Source organism: Heterocephalus glaber, unplaced genomic scaffold, assembly GCF_053883595.1.
Source record: "Heterocephalus glaber isolate CG9 unplaced genomic scaffold, H.glaber_assembly_v1.0 deba00001813, whole genome shotgun sequence".
Taxonomy (NCBI): Eukaryota; Metazoa; Chordata; class Mammalia; order Rodentia; family Bathyergidae; genus Heterocephalus; species Heterocephalus glaber.
In genome coordinates this window covers 2,568,506-2,589,274 of record NW_028258484.1, presented here as the reverse complement: position 1 = coordinate 2,589,274, position 20,769 = coordinate 2,568,506, and the positions used below count along the sequence as shown (strand labels likewise).

The window sequence follows — 20,769 nt, the reverse complement described above, 5'->3', positions numbered from 1 at the left end:
GGGTTTTGTCACCAAGGTTGAATAGCTTATCTCCCAGGCATATTTTGATAGCTACTACCCATGGTAGGGAACTTCACGATGGGGAAACAATCATGTCACCAATAGACAATTCTATTTGTGTCTTCAGCATCTGCCTGGAGGGCTTTTTTTCCCTGGGTTTCCATCAAACGATCCTTTAACAGTGAGTCCTTCTTGGTCTAAGCTGGTTGTTTCTGTTTGTTCCTACTGTTCTGGAAAAAAATGAATTACTCTTGAAAACATAAAATATAAGCCTACCAAGGTCACCTAAAATGTACTGCTATAATTTGGATCTGAAATCCAAATGTTTGTTCCCCAGAGTGGTGCTGTTGGGAGGTGGTGGAACCTTTAAGAAGTAGGAGCATGTGGGAGGTTTTTAGGTGATTGGGGATGTAACCTCAAAGGGCATTAAGGGACTATAGCCCTTTCTTTTTTTTCTCTTTTGCTTTCTGGCCATGAGGTGAGCTGTTTTGCTTCATCATATATTCTCATCACGATGTGTACCTCACCACAGTTCCCATGTCAACACGGCCATACTTGGTCACAGACTGAACCCTTTGAAACTGTGAGCCAAAGTAAATTTTCTCTATAAGTTGACATGTCAAACGTTTGTTATAGTGATGGAAAGCTAATACATGCATGTTTCTACTCATCTTCTACATGGGAGTCCTGAGACTCCTTCCAGCATGGCTACTGCTACCATCCTGGCAATTAAGTGCTGCTTCCTGGAGCCAGGCTCAGTGGAAGGGAAGTAGGGAGAGTGGTTTTTTGGCGATTCTAGGGATTGAACCCAGGGCCTTTACACTGAGCTCTAGCTGCAGCCCTTTTTAAATTTGAGACAGAGTCTCACTAAGTAGCCCAGGTTGGGCTCAAACTTACGGGCCTCCTGTCTCAGTTTCCCGGAGTGCTGGGATTACAGTGTGTACCAAAATACCCAGCAGGCAAAGGCTTTTTGACCCATGCCCTCCCACACCTGAGTAACAAGATGGCATCACCTCACTCATGGGGCACTGACCCCATACCAGTTACCTTTCCCACACTTCCTATGCCCTGTCTTCCTGAACCCCTCAATGGTACTCTGAGGAGTTACTGTCACAGTTTGGATGCCCACTCTGCACCCTTAAATTCTGGAGCAGACTCAAGTACCTGAAGCCAAGCTCTAAGTCAAAGGGGGCCACAATCTTTGCCTTGGAGGGATAGCCCAGGCTCTAGCGTGGTGGTGGTGGCAGCTATGACCTTGTCTGCTTCCAGGTCCTCACCACCCAGAAGCAGGAAGGGCTGAGCTCATGTCTGCAGCCTGCTCTTAGCATGGCTGAGGGAATAGCCCTGCCCATATCTGGTATTCAGCCATAGATACCTCTAGCTGACTGCCAGGCCCTAGGGAGCCACTCTTGTAGACTGGCCAGGGACCTGCTATTCTTCATCTTTTCTCCTGTTGATCCATGAATGTACATTCTCATTTTTTTCTTTTTTTACTCTACATTTGGAACTTTCTCCAGGGTAGGTAGAGGAAGAAAGGTATTTGGGGAGACATGGGTTGAAGAACTGCCCATAATTCTCTCCTGAGGCAGCCAGTGCATGCCCCCACATCCTCACTGTGGTAGGAGCTCATGCTGCATTTGGAAAGGAACCTTCTGGCTGATATGCACCTAATCCATATCACCGCATTCCAGGTTGTCCAGCTCACTCTGCATGTGGTCGATGTATTGACTGATCTCTTTCACTCGCTTGCGATTCCTCATGACCTCATCCTTGTGAATCTGGGGAGTGAAACCAAAGCCCAAGGCCTTCAATCAGATCACTATCTTTTTGGGTTAATATCTTTTACTGAGAGCAGTCTGAGGGAAAAAAGATTGTTCTTTGAAATCTCCAGAGTTTCTGTGCCTCATTTACTCCAGAGCCTACACATAGTCTATGGATCTAGTTGAGATTCTACAGATCTATTTCATAACCCAGTGATGAAGCATATAGGTGTGAAAGTTTCTGACCAGCAATAGTCTACACTGTGGAATCTTACAAACCTTAACTTTATTTCATTCTTCATTTCTTTCCTTATTGAAAACAATATGTACTATCTAGGGAAGATTTTCCCATTCTTTCTGGCTGCTATCTAGATAAATGAGCCTAGCCAGCTAGGATGGGTTGGGATTTACTCACCTTGTCTACTAAATGTGTACACCAAGAATTGATCCTGGTCACCAGCTCATCTTCCCTATTGTCAATCTTCAGGAGGTGGATGTCATGTGATGCCCCAACAGCATTTACAATTGTGTCTTTGTCAGCAAAAAGCTGGTGAGTGAGAAGGCCCAAATGAGATCATGTATGTCATTACACTCTAAACACAAAGTCAGGGAGCAGAATAGAAAAAGGACTCCTGGGAATCCCCTGGCTGTGCAGGCTGTGCCAGGTGGAGAACCCATCTTTGTATTGGTACACTTTATGCCAGCTCATTTCAGGTGACAGCTGCCTCTCTAACCCAAGCAGTGGCAGGTGTTACTCTGCAGTCTTCAATGGGAGCATGTTTTCTCCAGGGAGAAAGCAGATGGCTGCCCAGGATGATCTCACTCAGGACATCTGTTCTCACAAGGCCTCTCTCTCGGGAGTTTGCAAGTCTGCCTTGCCCCAAATCCCTGCAGGTGGGAAATGGAAGCCTGGCCGAGGGTCTCACAGCTGCTCTGAGGACCATAGGCCCTGCAGACTGATGGGTACTCACCTCATATTTCTCTCTTCACTGCCTCGAATGGCAACAAAATCAAATCTTAGGGTCCACTTGGAGTCTCCTTCTACCTTCCCTTGCTCCTGACCTTGATTGATGCCTTGTAAAAAGCTGCTCAAAACAACCACCATCTAGCAGGCCTGGCTGGTTCTAAGTGTTGACACCGTGGCTGTCTGTGCCTGAAAATTTTCATTTCCCAGACTGGGGGAAAGCTGATGACGCATTTAGGAACCAGTTGCTTCCACACTGAATGGGGGGTATTTTGTAATGGCAAGATTAGCAAAGAACCTAACTTATATGTTGTAGAGAGGATGGCATGTGGGATGCATACATGTGGAGCATCTCATCCAAAACGCTTGGGACCAGAAGCGTTTCAGATTTCACCATTTTTTGGATTTTGGAATATTTGCATAGATTTTTTCAAGCATTCCTAATTGCAAAATCTGAAATACTCAAAATCTATTTCAGATTTTTGGATCAAAGATGCTCAACCTATACTTGTTTTTTGTTTTACTATAGTAGCAGTTAACTTAATGGTCCCCAAAACAGTATATTCTGTGGAATCTTGAGATGTTTATGTTTCTTTGAAATAAAGGTATTCTCTAGTCAAACACAGTTGGGAAAGCCAGCACCCTCAGGCCACAACTAAAGATTTATAGGGTACAAAGTATCCTAAAGGCTCAGCAAAGTCCTATGGAAAATAAACCTTTTTAACTTGGTTTCTCTCTGTTTCAGAGTAATGTCTTCAGGCTGCTGGTTTTTCACAGAATCCCATATGGGCAAAGCCAGGTTAGATAATGTGGGGAGTGGGGTGGCTGTGAGACCAGTTAGCACAGTCACGTGTAAGAAATGATGAGGTTATTATGTTCTATCTCTGTGGGTACACAGCCCCAGCCAAGGCTCTGAGAAAGGGTAAAAACTGTGGAAAACTGGCCAGGTGTGGTAGTGCATGACTACAATCCCAGCACTTGGGAGGCTGAGGCAGGAGGATCACTGCAAGTTTGAGGCCAGCCTGGGCTACAAAGTGTGTTCAAGGCCAGCCTGAATTACAGAGCAAGACCCTGTTTTTAAAAAATGTGGAAAACCTGCTGCACTGAGTCTCAAGCGGCCTTCTCAGGAGTGGGCACCCAAGTATTTTAGAAACAGCCACAACCACTCATTATGTAAAAGTTTTCAATTCATTCTAGAAAATGAGTTGTAGCTGATCTTAAACCAGGTAGAAAACATCTTCCTCCTCAGAGTTTGAATATACAGAAAATGGCTTCAGAGGGTTGAGAAGCAACAAAAACAGGTCAGCTTAGAAACACATGAGATAGAATTAGTTAAGAAAAATGATGTGACAATTGTAAAATATAAACAAAAGGAATCTGGTTTCAAGAAATTTTTGTGTTTTTTTGCTTTAAGGCAATTTCTCAATATGTTCCCCAGGCTGATCTTGATCTCCTGGACTCGAATGATCCTTCTATCTCAGCCTCCTCAGTAAATGGCCAAAGAAATTCTTTAAACATGCAAGTTGTGAGTTGTTTCTGGACTTGAAGTGGCCTAGAGTGCTGGCTGCTTCAGTTTTCCTCTTGGAATACTTCTAATGGGGAGAATATTCTGGATTCACCTCCAGATTCTGTGGGTTGAAAGCACTAGGGTAGAGGCAGAGGCTATGCAGAGCTCGTGAGAAGCACAGGCTGCTCTTGGCCCCTGGGCTGTGTTCCCTGTTCCATGGGCCTTGCTGGACCTCACAGAGGTGACTCTGGTTGCCACAAAGACATATTTCCTTCAGAGTGACTTCTTGAGGGGAACTTTTGAGAAGGGCACAACTAGTACCCCTCTTTGGGGCCACCATGATGCTAGTGACGAGGATTTGCTGCCTTGTGTCACGTGAGGTCAGGTCATCTTGTCAAACCTAATGACCCGCAGCCCTCTCTATGACCGGCAAGGAGCAGCTCAGCCTAATGGGGCAGGGACTTGTGCTGAGGTGTATCCTCTTGGTCCTGGCCAGAGATTCATGGTAGCCACCCCTATTTACTGCTGACCTGGGTCAGACACAGTTGTTCTAGCAGGTTCAATGGACTCACAAGTCCTCTCCACAGCCTAGGCCCAAGCTCTGGCCCTGCCCTTGCAGGTGGACACTGCATACACGTTCAGAGTGCCCAGGCTGCACATCTGACATCCCTGCTGCCTCCCAAGTGGGCAGCTGTGACTGCCGGCACCACACAAAGGCTCTCCCTCACTGCCAGCCCCAGAATTTAATTTCACCTTTCCTCTCCAAGCTGGGAAGAACTTGACATAGACATGAGACAATTTGGGTTCCAAGTATGGCCTGAACTGATAACAATCACTCTATTGAATGAGAGGAGTTGTAGAGATAACCTCATCAATGTGACTTTTCATCATGATCTGTTCATTGATTGCTATGTAACAGAAGGCAGATTTCTTCCACCTGAGGCCCTCTTCCCTCCTTGGAACAACCACTCCTGCTATGGTAGGCTCAGTAGACTTTTTGTTAAAGGCTTTGAGTCAAACTTTCAGGGTTCAAATCACAGCTCTACTGCTTTAATTTTAATGCCTCAGTTTCCACATCTGTAAAATACATGTAATGGCATCTATTTTATGGTATTAACATGAAGATTAAAAGGACAATTTCACAGGGCATGGTTGTGCACACCTGTAATCCCAGCACTTGGGAAGCTGAGCCAGGAGGATTGCCACGAGCCTGAGGCCAGCCTGGGCTACATAGAGAGTTCAAGGCCATCCTGAACTACATAGTGAGACCTTGTCTCAAAAAATCAAAATAAATAAATGAATGAATGAATGAACAAGCAATTCCATGTCCAGTGTTTTGCAGAGGGCTGGCCCTCACAGCCCATAGTAAATGCCAGTCCTTGGTTGTGGTTATCACTCCTTACAGTCAGGCCATGCCTTTTACTCCCCAAAAATAACAGGACCATGTTTTTTTTGCTTGCACATAAGGAGACCAAAGCAACAGTGTGAGATCTTGGTGATATCTCTTGCTGCAACTTCAGACATTCTTAAGAGGATAGAGGTTTTCAATGGCTGCCCTCATGAGGAATTGAGGACTGTACTCTACAATAGTCCTGCCAACAAGCCCAAGCAGTGCCTTAGCTGAGAGGCAGAGCCCAGTATCATGAGCACCCCCAGAATGCCTACCAGCTTATAGTCTACCATTGAGGGCACAGCATGGGCTCTACAGCAAGCCAGGCTCTGCATCTGTCACACACCAGTCTCAATCCAGACTCCAGTCAACACAAGCTGTGCCATCTTGGGCATTTTACCAACCCTCTCTTGAGTACCAGTTTTACCCAGTTTCTCATCTGTTACCTGGGGTGTAGTAGTACTTCCTTTGATGAAGTAAATGAGATCATGTGTGATCTTCAGGCCTGGACAGTGAATGACCCCAGTGAGGGAACCCAGTATGCTGGCAGCCACTGCAGTCAGCAGGTTCTGAATGTTTCAAGAGCTACAGGAACAGGTGTCAGGTGGCACCATGTAGGGTCTGCTGGGCAGGAGGGCAGCTTGCCACTGACAGCACAGCCTAGACTGCTTCTCTGTTGCTGGCTCTGGGGCCCATCTTTTGCTGTGTCCCAGTCAATAGAAAGTAACCATGTTGCAGTACTGTGGCCACTGTGTGTCACAAACCTGGGAACTCCATCCAGCCCACAATGGGGTTCCAAATAGGGCTATCAGGGGAGGCAGATTTCGTGGCTCAGGGAAGTCTGGTCAAAAGTTAGCTGCATTTAGTTTCTCAGGGAAAGAAGGCTGGAGTCACAGTGGCCCTGGCACTGTGCTGCTGTGTTGGGTGTCTGTCTTAGCCTCAGGACAGAGGCTGCAGAGTCAGGAACTACTAGTCTGTGTAGGACTGAGCCCAGCACCTGACAGGGCAGAGGCTCAGTGAGCTCTTGCTCTTACCCACTCATCTAACTGATGACTCCTGGCATCTGTGCTGGACACTGGACACTGCTGCTGGCACTGGGAGGTACATGGTAAAAAAGCCACCCTTTCCCTCCCTCTCAAACTTTTATATATAGTGTCAATAGTCATATAAGCAAATCAACACAAACCAAAGAGTTTGGGACTGTGATAAGACTCTGACCTAATAAATGGGGTGCTCATAGACAGCTATTTTCAGGAGGGTGATAAGGGACCACCTCTCTGAAGAAGTGACACTTGAGCTGGGATCTGAATGACAAGGATGAAGCCAGACACATGGAGACCTGAGGGAAGAGCTTATTTGCCAGATAAACTATCAGCTGATAGGAGCCCGCTGGGAGCTGAGGAAGAGCCCCAAGGCAGGGTGCTGAGTGTGTGCGTGGGGGGGCGGGCTGCCAACTTAGGCAGGCCCCCAAGGGCCTGGTGACCATGGGGAAGGACTTACTCTAAAGTCATGGCAAGCCACAAGCAAGAGGTTGTGCAAAAGTGTGCAACAATGTGGTTTGGGTTTTCAAAGGCTCCCTCTGCATGTGAAGAACAGCCTAGTAAGAGGGCAGCAGGGAGGCCAGTGTTTAAGGAAAGGAGACAGTGTGGCTTGGTGGTGACATGGCAGTAGAGAGAAGCCCAGGAACTGGCAGTGGAATAATTGATGGATGAGTGAGAGAAGGCCTCTGATATGGAAAAATTGAGCCTGGGCCTTTCTATCCATGCCTTCCCAAGGCCAAATACACTGCTGCTGCTGGACTCTGGCACAGACTTGGAGAACCTCCTTAGTGTGCAGAGCCAAGGATGGAGCACACATTCCCAAGTGACCGACTAATTCCTTACTATCATTACTGAGTGTATCGGGCGGCAACATGCTATCTCAGCAATGGCACCTGGAGTGGTTCCAACACAAAGTAGTACTTCTCATCGTAGACAATCTAAGATTAAGACTTTGGGGAAATCTCAGACCTTAAGTTGTGTTTGTAACTGCCTCCCTTAGAAAGTGCCAGAAGTCCATGAATTTGAATTTTTTTTTTTGTTTGAGACAGAGTCTTAATATGTAGCCTAAACTGGCCTCAAAACTTGTAGCAGCCAGGGATTTAGCTCAGTGGTTCCGCTGCCTGCCTCGAAAGTGCAAGGTCTCAAGTTCAATCCCTGGTACCAAAAAAAAAAAAAAAAAAACCAACCTCGTAGCAATCTTCCTGCCTCAGTCTCCCAAGTGCTGGGATTATAGACACAGGCCTGCCTAGAAGCCAACCTGTTGGAAAGTTTAAACTATTCAACCATTACAAGCTCTTCTTTCATTGAGCCCACTGAGTATCCCCACAGATACCTTATTTGCTACCCTATTTCATCCACCAACTCTACAAAACACTTTACTGTCTCCTATGACAGATGGGGAAATTGAGGCTCGGGGAAGTTGTCAAGCTCAAGTGAGCCACAGAACTGGGCTGGATCCAGTTTGTCTGGCTCCTATCTGTAGCCCTCGGCACTCTGCCCTGCCCTCTGTGCTCACTGCGCGCACGTCGTCAGGCAGCTCCTCATCCAGCTCGCCTTTGATGATTTTCTCAAGGGTGCTGATAGAGATCTCTAAGAGTTTCTCATGGTGGTGGTTCTCCAGGTCTCGACACTGAGCCATCGTGCAGTCAAGAGTTAAGCAAAGCCAGGACAGTTCAGTTCAGTCCAATACCTCCTGACCTGTGGCTGGACCTCTGACAGACAGAGGTCCATCTCATCTCAGCTGGACAAGAACAGACTGTAGGGGGAAACTTTGAGATGCCAGGGGTCATTACATTCACAGGAGTTACCTCCAGGCACCAAGCCCTAAGGCCATCCCCAGCTGTGCCTCCTTTGTACCTGCCCTGTACCTGGTCACCTCTGAGCCTCAGCACTGGGTTCCTCTCACTGTCCCTCTATCATCCAGTTCTCCACCCTCACCACCTACCAACTGGAGACTGCCTGCTAGACAGGGTAGCTTTTCCAAACTCTTGGTCCTCCCCATAGCAGCTGGATTGAGCTTAAGGATGTAGGTACCTGGGACTTATCTGTCCCCTGTTTAAAACTCTCAGGAGATTCTGGCTCTCTGACATGCCCTGAAGTCTTCCTCTGGGAACCAGGCTCTTCTGGCCCATCCTTAAGAGCATTGCACAGGCTGCCTCCTCTTCCTGGAATGTCTCACTACCCTTTCACTTGGTCCCTCTGGTCACCTGCAGGCCTTTACTTGGTATACCCTTGCTCAGGGAGGCTCCTGCCCCTGACCTCTGGGTTGGCTGCTGATTACCTCATAACTTTGATACCACTCATTACCTTTTCAACTTCTGTCTGCCTGTTAGATTCTGAGCCCCAGGAGGACAGGACCAGGGACTTCTCTAGGGTATAGCATAATAGTTTGCCTCCTCATGTGGCAGTGCTCTGAGTTCAGGTGGCAGAAGGTCTGGTCATGCTTTTGATTTTGGCTCCTAACCTTAACATTTAAAACGATGAGTTCATTATAAATAATTTGTCAGTGCCTTTAATGTGGATATTTCCTCTCCCCAAGAGTGTGTTTGCTTGTAACAAAGAAGCAAGCAGTGATTTAGGGGTGCCATCTCCCCATGAACATAACCTATTTGAGAACAAACATGCCAGGACTCTACGCTGTTCTTTCTGGGCATCAAACTGTCAGTCTAACAAGGCCACCATTGTTCTGAGTGTTGGGGAACCCCCTTGCCACCCATGGAACATTCTTCTGAACATTCTACGTGGTTACCAAATCTACATCTTTTGAAAGACAGCTTTTTGCTTGGCAGAAATTGGAAGTTTTCCATTCTTCTAATTTCAAAGGTGGAGAACCCCATTTAAAAGGATCCTAGGGTGAATGAAATATCCTTTTGGTGGAGGTATGGATCTTTCTGAAAGGCAACTGGGGAGTAGGCATTTCTGGTAAAAAGTTAAGTATGCTGTAGTATGTTTTTCTTGTCTCTGCTAACATAGGACTCTGGTGGTAGTAGGAGGGGTGGAGGAGGTGGCTTTGCAGGTGGCCAACTGGAAGGGGACCCCATTTATTTGCATCCTACTCAGTTTCTAGAGAATGTTTGCTCTTCCCTGACTTTTCTTAAAAGTGCAGAGACCTCTTCTATAGCTCTCCTAAAGGCCAGGACAACCCCAGGGGTCCTGCAGAGCCTCCCTATGGGAGCCATCACAGAAAGGATATAGGCTCTGGACGTTTTCGATAAACATGTCCACCATGTCAGTGATGTTCCTTTCAAACATGTTTATGGCCTCCTGGAAATGATAAAAAAAACCCCACAGTTAACATGCCTATTTAGACACTTCACACTACAGGAAAACATGCTGTTTAGAACTCAGCAGGTGCTTCCTTGAAATCACAGACAGACCTTCACTATCCACCTTGGAGGTAAGGACCATCCACCTTGACCTTCCCAGGAAGGTGGTTGAGAACTGACTCCCTCTTCTCTCTCCAGAGCTCTTTGAGCTCTTCTGCTTTCCAGTATCAACTCAATCTTCACTCCAAATGTGTAATGCTATTTTCTGGCTTTTCTGTGTTGGTCTCTGCTGGGAATACCTGTCCTGGTCTTACTCCCTTCACTTCCCCTCACTCCTTAGAAATAACTCCCTTCTTTGTGAGCGTCTCAGTGGCATCTGTCCATCACTTCTAGAGAAACAGTGAAGGGAGCTGTCAAGAGCCAGCTTGCCTGGGTCAGTGTCCCAGCTCTATCACTGTGTATTACTTTGGGAAAGTCATTTAACCTCTCTGAACCTCTAGATCCTCATCTGTGAAATGAGTTTCCTACACAATACCTGTCTCATGGGTGTGTAGTGTGGTTCAATGAGCTACTTCACACAAAATGCTTTGCAAGGTACCTGGCAGAAAGGAGACCCTCAGTAAGTTCTGGCTATTACTCCAGACCTCTAACCATTTGTTGTTGTTTCTCAGCTCAGCAAGCCACCTTAGATCTAAAAAGGACTTAATGCTGATAAAGAGAACAATAGAAATGCTTTGTGAGGCCAGCTCTTCTGGGAGCCCCTCCCACAACCTGCCACAGACCTCAGGGACTACAAGGTGGGCCAAGGCGCAGGGTGTCCACAGGAACCCAAAGACTGTCTGCAGGCTGAGCAAATGAAACATTTTTTCAAATGTGTGTAAGGGTGCTGTAGTAAATAAAAATAGGTCACTGAAAAGCATGGCTGTCCTTTCAGCTTTCTGGCCACTGCTAATACAAGGACAATACATAGTTCTGGGAAGTGATGGATATGAAAAAGTGATCTCCCTGCTTGAAAAGGTAGGAAGCTGCTGACAGCCCCTCCCCTGGCACCGTGCTGCTTCTGGAGTGCTCAAGCATTCCCTAGCGGGGAGAGAGCAACTGCATGGCATGTGATGGTGAAATCTAGCCCATGTCTGAGGTGTCACTTGACGTGTGAGGAATTGATTAGGTGCTATCTCTTGGCCCAGCCACGGCAGCATCTGATGAGGTTCAATTCATCACACCACTTCCAATTCCCAGCCTCCAATGCCTGAGAACACACAAGTCACCCTGGCTGCTAATGAATTTGAGACAGCAGCACTTTTCATTTCCACTCCTTGGTGCTGAGTTGCAGGCTCCTTGTGTCACCCGGGAGATAGTGACTACAGCTGTGATCCAGAGGAGCTTTTGTCTGGTCCCTGACTGGGGTCTACTTTGTCTTGGGAGCACTCAAACTGTTCCTTGAATCTAATCAAAAGGCTCCTTGAGCCTCTTTCCCACTGGGGCTCTGGGCTCTTCTAGGATGGGGAGAACATTCCAGAGGAATCAGCTCACTTCTCCACAAGAATCATTTCTCATCTAAATTATTATTATTTTTTTCTCATCTAAATTATTGCAGCACTTGCCTAGGATGGGTGAAACCCTGAGTTCTATCCCAAGCACTGCCAAAAAGATTTATAAAAAGTATTAAAAGCAAACATAGGAATGATAAGCAAGAATTCTTCAGTGTGATGTGCTGGGTTGCAACAGCGAAGTGGAGTGGTGGTGAACCTACGTGGCATGCTTGCTGCAGCAGGCATGAAGAGCCCTCCCTGTTGGCACATGAGCCAAGTTGCCCTAGCAGCTGATCATTGGATATTCAGGTATGCTTGCAGTGTTGGCACTCTGTGATAAATAAGTGAGTTTTTGGTTACAGTTTGGGTACTTGGTCTCTAAAAGGTTTGCTATCACTGCCCTAGAGGTTTCCAATAGAGGGGCACCCATGGGGGCTGCAGCTTGTGAGTGGTTTTGCAGCTGCACCAGCAGGTTCTTGCGTTTACATTCAGGCCTGACCTCACCTCTAGCTGTTCTACCAGCTGCATCTCCAGTGTCATGAGCACGTTGAAGAGCGCTGAGATGTCCTCACTGCACTCCACTATCTTTTTCTCGATGATGAGCAGTTCAGACTCTTCTCGAATGGCACTTAGATTCTGAAAACAAAAGCCTGTGCTTCAGGAATCAATAATTAAGTGTAGTTAGTTAATGATAAGTGACAATTTAGTTTTGTGGATAAAAACTTGGAATCTGGGGTTGGACTTGGCCAAGTTCAAGTCTCAGCTCTGATATATGCTGCTCTGTGAGCTTGTAAAAGTTATTTGCTGCTTTGGCATTGAGTCAAGGGGGCTTGAAAAACAGCAGATACAAGAAGGGTGCTCTGATCTCCCCTTTTCTCCCCGAGAGCAGATGAAACCCCCAAGGGAAAGGTGCCATCCCTACACTAGAAAGAAGAAAGACGTTTGTATCATTTGCATCACCAGACATAGAGGAGTCAAGGCCAAGGGAAATCTGTACAAGTAAATCTTGTAAACTAACCTGAATCTGTGTAGTCACTTCTTCACCATTAACTGCCCCATCCCAACCCCTTTGTCTTACGTTTTCACACTTTACTATTCTTTGTCCAGTCTAGTACAGTCATACACCATCCAAAGAAGTTTTGCTCAATGATGTACCACACATACGAGAGTGGTCTCATAAGATTATAATCGGGGTAAAATATTTTATCACCTATTGATGCCATAGGTGTCAGTTTGTGTTAAGTACACCCTGTAATGTCCACACAATGGCAAAGTCACTTAATGACACATTTCTTAGAATGTATCCCCATATCATTTAGTGATACATGACTATACATTGAACTTATAGCCTTAACTGCTTTTTTTTTTTTGGTACCAGAAATTGAACTCAGGACCTTGCTCTTGTGAGGCAGGTGCAGCGCTCTTTCTTTGTGTTTTCATTTTTCTTGTGGAGTGCTCCCATATACATGTAAAAATGACTACATAAAATCTGTGAGCTACGAGCCATGTATGGATACAGGCACAGACCTATAATCCTAGCACTCTGGCAGGCTGAGGCAGGAGGATCACAAGTTCAAGGCTGGCCTGGGCAATTTAACAACTGAGTGAGACACTGTTTCAAAATATAAAATAAAAAGGGCTGAGGATGTAGCTCAGTGCAAAGGCCCTGGGTTCAATTTTCAGTATTGCAATCACCGGATTGATCTATCAATAAAATAAAAACACATATGTACATCAAATGTATTCCTCTGCTGAGAGTTTTGAGGGTCGTGAGAAATCACACAGAATGTGAGGTCCCATTAATGAAGCTTATGAGCCAAGAAGGGGGTTGGGTAGTGGGAAGTTCCAAGAGGCATCGGGATTTGGTCACCAACTCCAACTTCATTACATTTGACCTGGCATTGCTGGGCAGTTTTGCTCTACTTTGCTCTCAACAAGGAGTGACTGTGGGCTTTCTGAAGCCTCTGATAGGCAAACCTGTGTGTGTGAACAGGTCTTTGAGGAGAAAAAAGGTCTATAGTATTCCTTAAGAGTTTCATAATGATCTGTGACTTAGAACAGGATAAGAATCCTGTTTTAGTTTTTTTAAAGCACTTTACCCCTGAGCTACATGACCCCCCTCCAAGAATCCTGTCTTTAAAAATAATGCTAAACCGGTGTGATGGCACACACCTCTAATACCAGCACTCAGGAGGCTGAGACAGGAGGTTTGCTTGAGTTGAAGGCCAGCCAGGGCTACATAGTGAGTAAAACACCAGCCTGAACTACTGAGTGAGACCCTGTCTCAAAAAAATCAGGAAAAAAAAAAAAAGCTAAATGAACCAGGCACATGGCACTCTCCTGTAATTTTTTAATTTTTTCTGTTTTTGTTTTTGTTTTTTTTGGTACCGGGGATTGAACTTGGGTCCTTGTGCTTTCCACTGAGCTAAATCCCCAGCCCTCTCCTGTAATTTTAGCACTGAGGGAGACTAAGGCAGGAGAATCACAACTTCAGGGCCAGCCTCAGCAACTCTGTGAGACCCTGTCTTGAAAAAATAAAAAGGGTTGAGAATGTAGCTCAGTTGTAGAGCACCTCTGAGTTCAGTACTCAATCCTCAGTACAGTAAAAAATAAATTAAGTAATGCTAACTATGCACCCATTGTAGCATGTGCCTGTAGTCCCAGCTACTTAGTAGTCTCGGGCAGAAAGATGGGTTGAGCCTGGGAATGTGAGGGCAGCTTAGCAAGATAGCAAGATCCCATCTCAAATAATAATGATGATTTTTTTTTTTGGTACCAGAGATTGAACTCAGGACCTTGCCTTTGCGAGGCAGGCACCAGAACCACCGAGCTAAATCTCTGGCTCCAGTAATGATAATTATAATAGTGATGCTAACTAAAAGAACTAATTCCCATCAAATGTAAAGATTGGTCACTTTACATTGACCCCTGCTTGGGTCTTTTCCTTTGCTGCTCCAGGTGAGACATTCTTCCTCCATCATGGCAGACCAACTATTCCCTGTCCTATAAACCCCATCCTTCCTTAAACTCTTCAGCCTGTGTTAAGGGGCCCCAAGGCAATGCCAAAGGCTTCCTGGCTACCCACTGGGAAGTGACGATATTGCACACTCAGGTGTGTGGGGCTGCTGGGCCCAGGTCTGAGTATCTCACCAGGTGGGAGTTCCCCAAGGACAGGGACCATAGGCATCGTGGCTCTAGCACTCAAGGACCCACTCCTCTGAAGTGAGCTCAGAAAATGATGGATCAGAAGAAAAACAGTAGGAGCTTCCACAGTTGTCATCACAGTAGTGGTACAAATACCATTATCAATACTTTACTGGTGATGATGACAAGCTGGAATTCGGGACATCTTTAGTTTTTATTTTTCCAGTACTGGGGAGCTAGGGAAGTCCACTGCCACTGAGCTACATCTTTAGCCCTTTTTTATTTTGAGACAGGGTCTTACTAAGTCACTAAGTTGCCCAGGCTGACCTAAATTTTGTGATCCTCCTAGCTCAGCCTCCTCAGTGTGCCACCATGTTTGGTTTTCAGAGGGGCATCTTATGTGACAGAGAATCATAGGTGCCCTACAAGCTCAACACCTGGTTGGTGATGCTGGGATGAAGTTGGGCCCTAGCTTGCCATTTGGTTCCAGTCTGATCCTTGGCAAATAGGTAAGTGACCTTGGGCCTCAGGGCTTGTCAGAGGGCACAGGACTGACAGCTCTTCCACAACTGGAGGAGCTCAGGGTACCCAGAGTAGAGGCAGCAGAACACCTACCAGCAGGTGCATCTCCTCAAATCTGGCGATCCTGAGTTTGCCCTGTTCCTGGTTTTCCTGGATGGCCTCCTGGACACACTCATTGAAGGTATTCAGCTCCAGTTTCCGTTTCTCCTGCTGTTTCAGGCCATAATCAAAAATATTCAGGCAGATGATGACAAATTTGTCCTTGTAGGTGAATGGCTGTTAAGGAAGCTCAAGACTGTCTCTGGAGTAGGCCACTGGGAGGTGGGTGAGGGACAATGACAGAGTGTGGTAACTCCCAGCCTAGAGTGCAGACTGTGTGCTGAACCCTAATGCATAGGATTTGAACCCATGCTTCCATGTAGACCATTTGACAGATGAAGAAACTGAGGGCCAGAGAGCCAGGATTTGAAATTTGAAGCACACCATAGGGATTGGGGCATCGTACCCTCAACATGAGGAATTCAGTATGAGGCTGAAAGGCCCCAGAAGAAACCTGAGGACTGTGAGTCAGGGAGGGGCCAGGGCCAGCACTGGCCAGGGAAATGGCAGTGTGTGCTTTTGTCTCCAATGAGTTATTCAGGAAGGCACATTTGGTGAGGGCCTGTCTTGGTGTCAGTTGAACTGAGAGGGCACCACAGGGTCAAAGTAGATGATCCAGGTTCAAGTCCTGGGTCTGCCACTGCTTCTGGGATCCACATTGGCAAGTCTCTTCTCCATGCTGGGCCTTAATTTCCTCACCTGCAGTGGAGGGCACAAAAGACCCAGTCTCATGGTGTCCTTGGGAAGAGTCTTTGGGGTCAGGTTGGTAAAGCCTACAGGACCTTAGGTGGTTGTGCTGGGATGGAAATGATTCATCCAGAGTCATAAGGCCACATGCCTTAGAGGCAGACCTATGTTACTTGAGGTGGGAAGTGACCAGGCCTGGCAGGAACCTCTCCATCTGACCTGAAGTCCTGTTCCTTATTGTCCTTTACCACACCAGTTCATTCTCTTCAGAATGTCAGCATTTTGAGTAAATTTCTGCCCTGTGTGAAAATTGTCAGATTCACCTCTGGGCCAAACCTTGGCCAAGAGGTGTCAGGGAAGGTCACAAAGGGAGGGGCTCACACACATGGTAACTTTATCACACGGACAGCTAGCCATGCTGCACAGGGATAGCTGGCTGCTTATCCAGTTATACTTGCCTGCCACCATCTCAAAAGCCCGATTTACCAAAATAGCTGGCTCTGACTTTAAGAACAACTTTCACCTAGTGAATACTGGCATGGTGAATGTTGAAAACTGAGTGGCTTTACTCTTTCCCAGCCACACCCAGCCTTTCCTTTGTTTGCCAGATGGATCCTGGGCCATACTATTCTATGTGTGGATCCCAAACTGCAACTTTACTTTCACATTTTATTCCCAAATAACAGTTCCTTTGTTGAAGATTTGTCTCTGTATTTTCCTGGATGTTGATACCAGTGACAGGGGTCCCACAGCCTCATCTGGGGCTGGTTGTCTCATCTCAGAGTCTCTCAGATCTTGGAACTCCTCGCATCTACCCTGATCCTCAGCTTACAATTTAAGCCTGTGGTTTGGTCGTCACGGCCACTGTCCCCATCACAAGTGCTGATCACCTTCTCTGGGCTTTGGTCCTCCAGGAAAGAATGCAGGCTCTCAGGCCCAACTTGTGAGGGTCCAAATCCTGGGTGCTTTTTTAATTTTTTCCAGCACTGAGGATCAAAACTAGGGATGCTCTACCACTGAACTACATCCCCAGCTCCCCTCCTATTTTTTGAGACAGGGTCTTGCTAAATTGCCTAGGTGAGGCTCCAACTTGTGATCCTCCTGCCTCAGCCTCCCTCAGTGCTCAGATTATAGCTATGTGCCACTGAGCTGGGTCCAAATCCTAGTTTCTAATGGAGGGACCTCAGACAAGCCACTTAACCTCTCCAAGTTTAGTTTCCCTAGCTATATAAGGGGTTAATAACAGCACCCATCTAGTGGAGCGCTGGAGAAAATTATGAGCATTGTATGCAAATGCACAGAAGGAACAAATAAATATGGCTAACAGGGATCTTCTGCTATGGACACACATTTCAATCTCTCCATCTCTGAAGATCCAGCTTGCTAAACATGGCAGATCCATGCCATGCCAACCAGTCTCTCAACATGTCCACTGAAATCTAGATGGCATTCCCCCCATGCAGCTCAGATGACCTAGCTGGTATTGCCTTTTAGTACTTCCCAGGGTTACAAATGAGAGATGAGGACACTGAGTCCCAGAGCAGAAGAGAGGTGCTCAAGGCAGGTGGGTAGTGCTAACCAGGCTCATGACAGAAGAAGCACCTGTGAAGAAGGAAGGATATACTTCGAGGAGCTTGCTCACAATGGGGAGACAGGACAGCTTGCTGCCCTCCACGTCTTCAGCGTACATGCTGTCAAATAGGAAGGAACCGTTCAGGTGTTCGACAAACGCCATCTGTGGATAGGAACACAATGGCCATGATGATACCAAGCTGGCCCTATAAGTGCACACTGGGCAGGGGGCCCTATGCTGGGCACTCAGGCCAGTGAAGGCTTCATAGAGGAGCAGATGCTGTACTTGGGCTGCAGATTTCTCCCAGGAAGGCAGGTGGGTTATTCAGATGAGGGCATGTGTGCAGGTATAGAGGACACTGTTGTAAGCTGTTCCTGGAAAGTCATGCTTACATTGAGCATGACTTCAATGGTATCTGCATGCCACAGGGAAACCACCTAAGGGTCTTAAGAAAAGGAGCTGTTAAGACAGACTTTTTAGTACAATCTCTAGAGGCCCCAGTGAGCTGGACTGGGCTGAGATGGAGCTGACTGTGGGTGTCAGGGGCCAGGGCAGAGCCTGGTGAAAAGGTGGTGTCAGACCCTGGGGATGGAGCATGATTTACATAATTTGGGGCCCAAGGATCCCTGAAGACCTCCACTTAACATGATCAGTGTGTGCTCATAGGCATGTCTGAGCCAGGCTGAGGTGTGACCCCTCTCCCAGTGGTACCTTGTATTCCTCCAGTTTCACCCGCCAGGCCTGTTCCTCCTCCAGCTGGGCCTGCCTCAGGTGCTCCTGGTGCTTCAGCTCATCAATGCTGTACTGGTACTTCATTTCTGCCAGCTCTTTCTGACCAGGGAATATGAATTTGGCATCGTTATCAGGATGTTTAGTCCTTCTGAGCCACAGTGACCTCTGCCATTCTATGGCCTCCCAAGTATGAGCTGGAGGGTCCCTTTCATGGAGCCTGGGAAAGCTGGGAGTCATTGGATGAGAATGGTTTGCCAGGTATCTTTTTTTTTTGGTACCGGGGATCGAACTCAGGTCCTTGCGCTTGCACAGCAAGGGGCGAAACCACTGAGCTAAATCCCCAGCCATGCCAGGTATCTTAAGTCCACGGGAAATCAAAGAATTAGGAATTCCTGGAGCTGGCTGGGAGGTTACTGGGAGCCTGCCTTTAGCCCCTGGTCAGCTGGAACTGCTCCTAGTATGTCCAGGGAGCCCTGAAAGCTATCCTCCTGCCTGAGCCCTACAGTGCTAAGTAGCCCAGGTCTTAGGGCAGGCCATGGCTGGCCGATGTCAAATAGTAATGTGGACCGGGTGTTTCAGGTATTCCTGCTTGTGGAACTGTGGTTTTCAGAACTTTTGCTTATTATTTAGCTTGATGATTCTAGGCAGGTACCTGAATCATGGAAGGAGTCTTGTTTACTGAGCAATGGGGATGCCCAGGCTGCACTATTCATCCTTGATGGACATATCTGAGGACACTTTGCTTTGGTACTGCACAGTGTTAAGCTGTCCTATGTTTTTATAATGGACAAAACACATCCAAACAGGCCTTTGGTCTACTCTACCATTTAAAATTACTGCTTACAGTGCTGGGTGTGGTGGCGCAGGCCTGTAATCTCAGCACTTGGGAGGCTGAGGCAGGAGGATCACCTTGAGTTCCAGGCCAGCCTGGGCTACACAGTGAGTTCAAGGCCAGCCTGGACTACATAGCAAGACCCTGTCTCAAAAACAAAAACAAAACAAACAAACAAACAAACAAATATATATATATATATATATATATATATATATATATATATGTTACTGCTTACATGAGAAAATTAAAAATTAAGAGTTTTTATAAGTACCATGTACTAACAAATTACACCACTGGAGCTCCTGAAAAATTAAGAGTTTTAGAATTCAAACTCAATTTTTTGGACTGTTTAAAGATAAGAGAAAGCCCACAGTCAGTAGAACAACTACTGTCAGTAGAGCAACTCCTCCCTGTTGTCTCTGTAAACCTCCAAAGAAGATTCTGGCAAGCGAAGGAGTCCACACTTAGAAGCAGCTTGTCCCCAGATCCATGGACAGGCTACTAGAGTCAGGATGGAGACAGTGGGTCAGCTCTCCTCCCTGCTGTGGATGGCCTCTCTGGGGTTCCCCCTAAATCACCTCAGTGCCCGAACATGGGGTCTTCTCTCCCAATAAAGGCACAGGGTTCATGAGAGGAGTAGGCAGGTCAATAGCCTTCACCCAAGCACTGTCATTCAGGGGCTTCCCTGTCCTGCCACCAAAGGGTGGGATTCTTTTTCTCTTCTTTCTATGAAACTGGGTCTCCTGAAGACTCTGTCTCATAAAGGTGGGGGACAGAGAGGGAGACACTTCCCATGTGGTCATCGATGCGTCTGAAGTCCAGGTACACAAGGTCAGGAAGGTGGGCGTAGATGAGCATCTTGTAAGCCTCTGTCTGAGTAATGGGGTTCCCTGAGAGGCTGAGTGTCCGCAGGCACTTGAACTGCCGAAGGTAGATGATCTGGGGAGAATTGGGGAAAAAGATTCATCTTCTGGCAATTACAGAGCTGAAAGCACACATGGCAGCATCCCTCCTTAGCACTCTTCTGGAGTTTTCAGCTGGTCAGGGTAGCTTCCAAGTGCACAGGCAAGGAGGTGGGGTTTCCAAACCAGACAGCTGTACTGAGACCTTCCAATAGACCTAAGCTTTCCAAAGACTCAGTCAACCAGTTTTCAATGCTAGCTGCAGACTTTGGACAAGTTACCTAACATCTATGAGCCTCAACTTCCTCATCCGTAAAGTGGGTATAAGTATACTGTGTATGTTACAGGTGATGTAAAGACCAAATGAAGTAAGTTTTGAAAAACATTCAGAAGAGTCCCTGATAGCCAGGTGTCCCAGATCCTAAGGCAGGAGGACCTCAAGTTCAAATCTAGCCTGGGTTACTTAGCAAGACCCTCCCTCAAAAATAAAAATTTAAAAAGAGCTGGGTCCTGGGTTCTATTCCCAGTAAGACACGCACAAAAAGAGTGCCTGACACCTACTAAATGAAGGATAATTGTAGTCGTTGCTGCTATTATTATTATTTTTTGCTCAGAATAGCTGTGCCTTTTTGCCCACTTTTGGAAAGGTCCAAATCTCTTAAATTAAATGGAACTAATGTGTGGCTAACTTTGCATTCACTGGATAATAGTGAGTGGAACATTCCACTAGTGGTTGTCTGTTCTTCCTATACTCCAGTTTTAGTAAAATGAGAAAAAGTCAAGCACATAGTTAATACTTCATGTTATAACACTGTT

At 46.6% G+C, this 20,769-nt stretch overlaps 1 protein-coding gene across 1 annotated transcript in view; it reads right to left on the bottom strand.

The window, feature by feature from the left end:
- Positions 1-54: 54 nt before the first annotated feature.
- Positions 55-20,769, bottom strand: part of Drc3 (dynein regulatory complex subunit 3) — a 36,020-nt gene continuing 15,305 nt past the window's right edge. Inside the window, exons 6-15 of the mRNA XM_087203920.1 lie at positions 19,838-19,990; positions 18,196-18,315; positions 17,534-17,646; positions 15,219-15,393; positions 11,964-12,095; positions 9,855-9,925; positions 8,178-8,301; positions 2,176-2,307; positions 1,668-1,778; positions 55-230 (exon numbers count right to left, since the gene is read on the bottom strand). Of these exons, the coding sequence (XP_087060046.1) occupies positions 1,668-1,778; positions 2,176-2,307; positions 8,178-8,301; positions 9,855-9,925; positions 11,964-12,095; positions 15,219-15,393; positions 17,534-17,646; positions 18,196-18,315; positions 19,838-19,990 (1,131 nt within the window). The 3' untranslated portion in view covers positions 55-230. The remainder of the gene's footprint in view (positions 231-1,667; positions 1,779-2,175; positions 2,308-8,177; positions 8,302-9,854; positions 9,926-11,963; positions 12,096-15,218; positions 15,394-17,533; positions 17,647-18,195; positions 18,316-19,837; positions 19,991-20,769) is intronic.